Source organism: Semicossyphus pulcher, unplaced genomic scaffold, assembly GCF_022749685.1.
Source record: "Semicossyphus pulcher isolate SPU_LCO1_2020_fin unplaced genomic scaffold, fSemPul1.0.p SCAF_8, whole genome shotgun sequence".
In the NCBI taxonomy this organism is placed as follows: Eukaryota; Metazoa; Chordata; class Actinopteri; order Labriformes; family Labridae; genus Semicossyphus; species Semicossyphus pulcher.
Window position 1 is genome coordinate 25107930 of NW_027211759.1, and position 7560 is coordinate 25115489.

Below are 7560 nucleotides of genomic sequence, written 5' to 3' on the forward strand. Positions count from 1 at the left end.
TAAGCCTGCCTCATTTTACACATTTTGGGGTCTAAATGAATAATAGATACAAAAGTCTGGGATTTGCCCCGGCCTATATGGGATGCAATTCCTACTTCAACAACGGCTGATTATGTGTTATGGTTTTGCACAGACAGGCCCAGACTGTCTGAACAACATACAGGGAAGGACTGCTTAACATGATAGCACAGAGATAGCCATTACATCATGAGTCAAAGGCACCACACTGCGTTTTCAACAACAGTAACTTTACTTTGCAGAACAATAAACTTGCTGGTCTTCTGCTGCCATGACTGGTCACTTTGTATTGTTATGTGGCTTCAGTATTCTAAAAGGTGAGCTTTGACCAACACAACACGGTTACACAAACTGGCAGCTTTGGGTAGAGCGATGTAACAGCTGTCTCTGTTTAAGAAGAAAAGGATCTTACGAAGCATCTCGCTGCCTGCTGCGTCACTCTACTGGAGCAATTTCAAAACTTTGTGTACCAAACTCTCATTCAGACCCCAACTGTAATGTCCGCAAAAGCAAGGCGTATGTTTAAAAACACAGGATTTCCCCTTTAAGATGGAACACTTCATGGGCTAAAACCTCATATAATACTGCAAGCTCAAACTCCTTGAAAAAACATGATGAAAAAAGAATTCCCCCAAATGAACAATAAAAGAAAAGGGAATTCAAGAAGAAAACATGGAATGGCCCCTCATTAGCTGTGCCAAAGTCCTGACAAAGAATGTGTCAAGTATATAAAAGACGAGTCAGCGTTGATATATTGAACCAGCTCTGGTTCTCAGATCATTTGGGGTCCAAGCTGCAACCCTCCCTGCAGGAGCCTTATTGCTCATCTACCCAACGTTCTTCTTCTTTGCTCCAATGGTTTTGTTGGTCCATTTTATGACTTTTTTTTTTAGAATTCTATAACCAATATTTTGACTGATATGTTATAAGAAAAAATAGTCCAGTTTTGAACAGGTAATGCTGTGAAGCATTTTGTAAGGTGTGTGGAAACCATGTCTCCACAGTGATAAGTCTGTAAGGCACATGATCAGGAGCTGAGTGCACCAGCTGGGCGTACGCCTGGGTGTAACCATAGTTTCTTAATTTAATAAAAAAACATCCAAAGGATTGCGACCTGCTTGGACCCCACTCAATGCTTTGTGCAGATATAATTAGGAATGAGGTTGTCTAGAGGATTTGGTCCTACTGACCCAGGGTCAGTAACTTCCACTTTTGAGAAGGTTTTTGGTCCTTTATGTCTCAAGCATAGTTCAAATCACGTATTTAGAATATGGCTAATTAATGGTTTTCAAATTCAGATTTAAAAAGCTATTTCATGAGCACAAGTCCAAATAATAACAGTAGGCGATACAACTTAATTCAATTAATTAAACCAAAACAGTTGTTACATTACAGTACAGCACTTTGCAGTTGTCTGCAACTGATAATGAGAAGAAAGTCAAATATTTTAAAATAAAATAGTTTGAGAATTCATCTCTGATATTTCTGTGGTGATATTCAACACTTGGAACTGGCTCCTATATTACGTAGAAATATTTTAGGCTTTAAGTTCATATTTTGTTCCTGACGTATTACAGCTTTTTCTTGTCTTCTCGTTTCAAAATTACAACTTCCTTCTTAAGATGTTTCCTCCCAAACATTTAACAACCTTTTCTTATAAAATAATGACATGATAATCAAAATAAAATTTCTTTACAGCATTTTTTCTGAAATCAAGTTTAAAATCCATTCTCTGCAGCTCTGAGCAGCCTTCACATTCTGTCATCGGGCCTTTTCATCACTATTACCCATGCACACATGGTTCAGGTAGAGTTGCAGGAAATGTTGTAAATTTTTCCAGCACTGAGCGCTAGTAGAAATCAATCCAGACCACACAACACAATACATTCAGCTTTTGGAGGAAAATTGAAAAATAAAATGAAACAGCTTTAGACAAGAGATAGAAAAGTCCTTCTTACAGTAACAGCAGCTTCCTGTGTCAGAAATGGAAACAACTTGCAGTCCTTCAAGTGTGAGTTTATATTTGGACCTCTGTGCAATATGTGTCCCTCAGTCCACTACAGTCCACTTTATTATAATGCGGACTAATTCATGTAAAAGCAATATTTTAGCTTTCTTCTTCAGCCGAGGAATGTTCTTTATTGAATTTCAGTTGGCTACCAGAGCCAGCTGTCTAGATGTTGAATACAGTAACAGGACTGTCCAAGGATGGCAGTCAGCTCCCCATAGGTCTCCTCTCTCCATGTGGGGAGTAACCTCTCATTGTTGAGGGCCTGGAGCTTGGGTGTCCCCTCCCGCAGGACGTGATACAGGCAGGGCCAACGGCTCTGGATCCTCAGCCTGGTCCTCCGGTCCAGTGTGATACCGCGGACGATCTTCTTGGCTCGAAGCTCACGCAGAGCAGGCAGCTTCAGACAGGAGAAGACCAAGCCTCGGCTTGGCGACACATCCAGGAACTCCAAAGACTGAGACTCCAGAGTGTATGAGATGCCTAGGTTCCTTAGTGGCACCAGGATGTTTAAAGTCAGAGACTTGAGGTTGGGCAGAGATCTGGTTAGTGTCTGCAGAGTTGAGGGAGTCACTCCTTTAAAGACCCAGAAGTATTTGAGCTCGAGGACTCGGAGATGCTGAAACTGGGTGAGCAGAGACACGGACACATCCGACCAGTCGAAGTGTAACCGCATCTTAGAGATGCGTGGGCAGGTGTGGGTGAGTTTGGTCAGCAGCTCCTGGAAACTGGTCACCTGTCAAATCAAATCACACACGTCAACCTCATGCATCATGATTTGTCCATATAAAAAGTGAATGGGGGTGTCATGATTATCAAAATCTAAGATTCAATATAATTCATTTGATTGGATTTTAACATGATATAATTGTATTCACATTAATAACAAACAGGAGCCATGGAGAGTATATGCATAAGTGAATATATTCATTTTAGAATGAACACAGTTCTTTTTAGCTGCATTCAGTATCTGCTGCAGCAGGGTTGGTTTTTGCTGTAATAACATTTTAATGTTTTTTTTATTGCTGTTTATTATAACAGCATGACTTAAACAGAGTCATATGACATGTCACATGCCTCCTGAAGAAGAAAACCAGTGTTTACAGAGAAAGTTTCTAACCACTTTTTATAATGTTCATGAATTTATTGTATACTTTTGTGTCCCTGCTGGTATTTTCTGACTGGTATGACCTTAGTAATATCTGTCGTCTGAAAACGTCGTTCATTTCATTTGGTAAACATTGCAGAAATTCTGTTTGCAATGTGTTGAAGTCCAATATAAACATTAACAGTGTCAATTGAAACTAACATCATGGTAAATGGTAAATGGACTGCACTTATATAGCGCTTTTCTAGTTTTGCGACCATTCAAAGCTGCTTTCACCCATTCACACACTGGTGGCAGAGGCTGCTACGTAAAGTGCCCAACTGTCAATCAGTTACACATTCATACCCGTTGGCTATGCCACCGGGAGCAATTTAGGGTTCAGTGTCTTGCCCAAGGACACTTGGACATGTAGCCTGAGGGAGCTGGGGATCGAATCTCCGACTTTCTGATTGAAAGACGACCAACTCTACAACTGAGCCACAGCCGCATCAGAAGACCCACAGACATTTTAATGATTGCAGGGCCTTTTTATCTGTTTAGGACTGAAACTTGTACTGTGTGTAAATGTTAATATTTACTATTATTGATTGTCTTTCCAGGTTATTGTTTTGTCCATTAAATATTACAACAATGACCGGAGAGAAGTTGCAATGCTTGTAATAGGGATGCACAATTTTTTGCCGATATCCGATATGCCGATATTTTCCAACCCTTTATGCTGATTGCCGATGTTGATACCGCTATATTAGGCACGTTTTTTTCCACCTAATTGCAAAGAATATCAAGTGTCCCCTGTAGTGGAATTCATATCATGCCTACTCTTATTATAGTGGCCCACTGACAGATGTATACAATAGTCACAGCTAGGGCAAATTTTACCTATTGCACAGAACAAATTCATACAATAAAATTAACCTTGCTGTCTGTTTCGGAAACTTTGAAAAACTGGCATACCGCAGACATCTTGCACCCTTCTTCATTCTTGACGGAAGAGGCATGGTGCAGGCTGGTGGCAAGTTAATATGTCAAGCTTTTTTAGGGAATCGTCAAGCATTTAGGCATAATCAAAGCGTTCTTTTATCTGCGGAAAAATGTCTGCCGATGCCGATGTGTCATTTTGCCGAGTTGTGTCGATAATATCATGCATCCCTTGCTTGTAACAGAGAATGTTCGCCTTCAGTGTCTGATGATAAGTCTGGAAAAGTGGACCCTGAGGTCTTGATTACAAAAATTGATCTTGATCACTATCTGTTGATTGACTATAGAGGTTCAGTATTACATAATATTACATGGCCCAGGTGTTCATTTAAATTCGTCCACCCCATGTGCAGTATATGTTGACCATTAATGCCCTTTAAAAACACATTGACACACCGATGGGTTTCAGTTAATGCTTGTACCATTATGAACATGTGATTCTGCCAAGTAAAGCTTTAATTTGAAATATCAATTATATCCAAGTTACCTGGTCCATTTTGGTTATGCTGTCCTGGTGGGAACTGGAAGTGGAGTGGACCCTGAGGTCCAGCGGCTCAAGCAGAGTAAAAGTCCAGTTCAGGTCCAGGTGGCTGAGGTCCCTACAGTGCACATTATCCAGCAGGTGACTCAGCAGCTCGCACCACTTGTTGTAGCGGTCCCCCAAATCGAAGCTGGCCTTCAGAGTGAGCAGGCTGGCCCGACGGGAGATGAGGTGGTGGGTATAGTGGTGGACCCATGATTTCCACCTCTCGAACTCACGTTTGGAAACAAGCAGGCCCTCCTGACCCAAATGGAAAACACCACGACGGGAATAGTCAGCCACCCGCCACAGCTTCCATGAGCGGACAAGGCAGCTCCAGCTCAAGCAAACCAAAGCACAGCTACATTTGTCCACCTCATTTAGAAAGGACAAGACATGCAGCTGGCACTCCACCGGCAGGAAGTTGAAAGGGAAGTAATCGTCAACTGCTTTTCTTCGGCTGCTTACTGGAACCAGAGGTCTTTTTCGTGGTGACATGATGCCAGATGAGGGAGTAATAGTGGTGGTCATTGGTGGAGGTCAGACTCTCCACCAGCTTTGCCATAAATATTTCTAAAGGGTGGAAGTCTGAAAAATAATGAAGAGAAACAGAACATAAGCAACAAAATATGCTGTATTACAATAGTTGTTATGTTTTGAACATGCCTCCTTGGGGCACTGAAAGGAGAATCATCAGAATTCGGAAAATTTTTGGTTCACCTGGACAGTTCAGTTAATGCTCAAAATTTTTACAACAAAAGTTAGACAACCAATTGACTAATCATAAATGGATTGTGGTTCAGTTCAAACGTTATACTTAACTTTGTTCTATAAAAGTAAGTTTGTGTATTTCATTCTAGTTAAAATGTCTTACTCTTGGGTGCAACTCCTTTTGCATCGTCGTTAACTTATGGGTTGATAGTTACCTTGCAGCTTACAACAAAATAACGTAGGTACATTGAACACGTTAAAGCTTCTAGTCAGAAAGGCTAAATGGGGATTAAGTAATTGTTTTGCACCATAATCGAGACAAAAACCGTGTTATTACCTTTTAGTCAGACAGACTTCCTCTCGTCCTCGGTTAAAAAAGCTAACTTGCTAAATGCTAAGCAGAGAAGAGACAAAGAAGTTTAAAATTAAACGTAAATGTCATGCATTGTGGATGGGATCATAGTCATTGCTTTAATATCGAAACATATTAGTAACTGTTAACTTGCGCACACAAGTAAAAAAATATCCGACACGCACAAAACAGTGTTCAGTAACTAGGCCGGCTAGTTAGCTTCCTAACAGCTGAGTTCTGTTGTTGTTTTTGTTGTGGCTCATTGGTGATGACGTCACCAAAATGCGTCGGGGTGCATATTTTGTTCATCGGTGTTGCAACGCTGGGCGGCGTTTGACTTTTTGAAAAGAGGGATTTGATAAAACAATAGTTGTTCGTTAATCAAAGCTTACAGAAAGCACTTTGCAAATTAATAAACAAATAAAACCAACAATAGACTGCAGTGTTCGGACATCTTAAGCAGATTTGGGGGGGAAATGACAAGCACTTTCAAAAGGTTGCATGTAAAAGTAGTTTTGTGGAGAGTACAGTTAGGCTATACAGATAAAAGCGTATAGCTGTTCTTTCCCTACTGTTTGTTTTAAGTGTTTTTTTTTTATTGCTGCCATTTTATCGAAATGTTTTTGAACAAAGAACTTAGTCAATGGTTATTGTTCCTATTTTGATAGTCATCCTTCGCCACTAGATGTCACTCTTAGTATATAAAACCGCGACTGGTGATGCAGGGGTTCTGCCTCAAAGTGCATCCTCCTCATGCATCATCTTAGCCTGGTAATACAGACCGTTTATCTGCAAGTCTGCCTGTGGGCTTGGCCCGAAGGAACACGTCTGGTCGAAGCAGACCACATTCCCAAGAACAAGTTAAGCTTGGTGACTGATCAAAAAATCCCTTCCTCCAGTAAGCTCCAGTGATATGTTTCTACCGTGTATTTTACTTTTTAGAGTGGGAGAAAATGTGGAAGTGAGTCTAAGAGGGGCACCTTTGTGAGAAGTAGCCTACAAAAAATAAATACCATGCTACAGCTTGCCCCGAAGGTAGATACCCAGCTGCGTGACGTGAATGTGAGAGAGAAATGTGACACATGTTTACGTTGCGTTCCAGGACTTCTTTGAAAGTACACCTTTAAGATTTCAAATGGGAGACACACCCCGTTCTACTCACTGCCGTGGGGCAATTTTCTTCTGGGGGTCCCAGCCTTTTGCTCTACCTAAATGCACGTGGACTCACATGAAAACACGAGACCCGTGCGGTGTTTCATAGAAATGGTACACTTTTTTTTCCAACTGAGGGGGTTATACCAATAGTACCAGTAGTAATGTGGTAATACGCATCTCATCACTTCAGGCTCCTAATGATGCTGACTGGTACAACTCCATCATTGCATGTAAAACAAACTTCTAGATAATCTGAGCTTCCGTTGTGGGCGAGTTGCACTGAGGTAATAGGCTACTCTTATCTGGAACTGAGTGCAATGCTAGTGGTCGCCAAACAACTAAATGCAGTAATCTGTAAGTATTATAGGTCGATTTTGTTTTCTAAAACTAAAGTGCACAAAGGTTCAGGTACAAACTATTATTTGAGAAAAGACAATGTATTTAACATTATATAAAAACACAACACATAATTCATACAGCTCTAGCTTCAGTGAAAAAATGTTTATTAAGTAGGAAAAGAACAATGCGATATATTTCATAATGGATAAGAGTACTAAATAGCATATCCCGAAATCGGAATTTGTTAAATGTACGATGGACACTGAATCGGGTTTGTTTTGGTCCTGCGGGGCTGTGTCCAAGCCAACCAATGAGGGAAGAGAATGGATACAGCCGTGTCATGTGACCTCTCTTGACCCGCCTACCCACGC

General features: G+C 40.9%; 1 protein-coding gene across 1 annotated transcript; it reads right to left on the bottom strand.

The window, feature by feature from the left end:
* Window positions 1-194: 194 nt before the first annotated feature.
* LOC138613279 (uncharacterized) lies at window positions 195-5130 on the bottom strand. Its single transcript, XM_069686911.1, has 2 exons — window positions 4600-5130; window positions 195-2762 (listed from the first exon to the last, which is right to left on the bottom strand). Exons 1-2 carry the CDS (start codon window positions 5128-5130, stop codon window positions 2175-2177), a joined length of 1119 nt encoding a protein of 372 aa, XP_069543012.1. The 3' UTR covers window positions 195-2174.
* Between the last annotated feature and the right edge of the window lie 2430 nt (window positions 5131-7560).

Excerpts from the sequence above, each read along its gene's own strand:
- LOC138613279 (XM_069686911.1), bottom strand. The coding sequence starts at position 5,130 with ATGTCACCACGAAAAAGACCTCTGGTTCCAGTAAGCAGCCGAAGAAAA. Across the intron at positions 2,763-4,599 it reads GCATAACCAAAATGGACCAG|GTGACCAGTTTCCAGGAGCT; the intron begins GTAACTTGGATA and ends TTGATTTGACAG.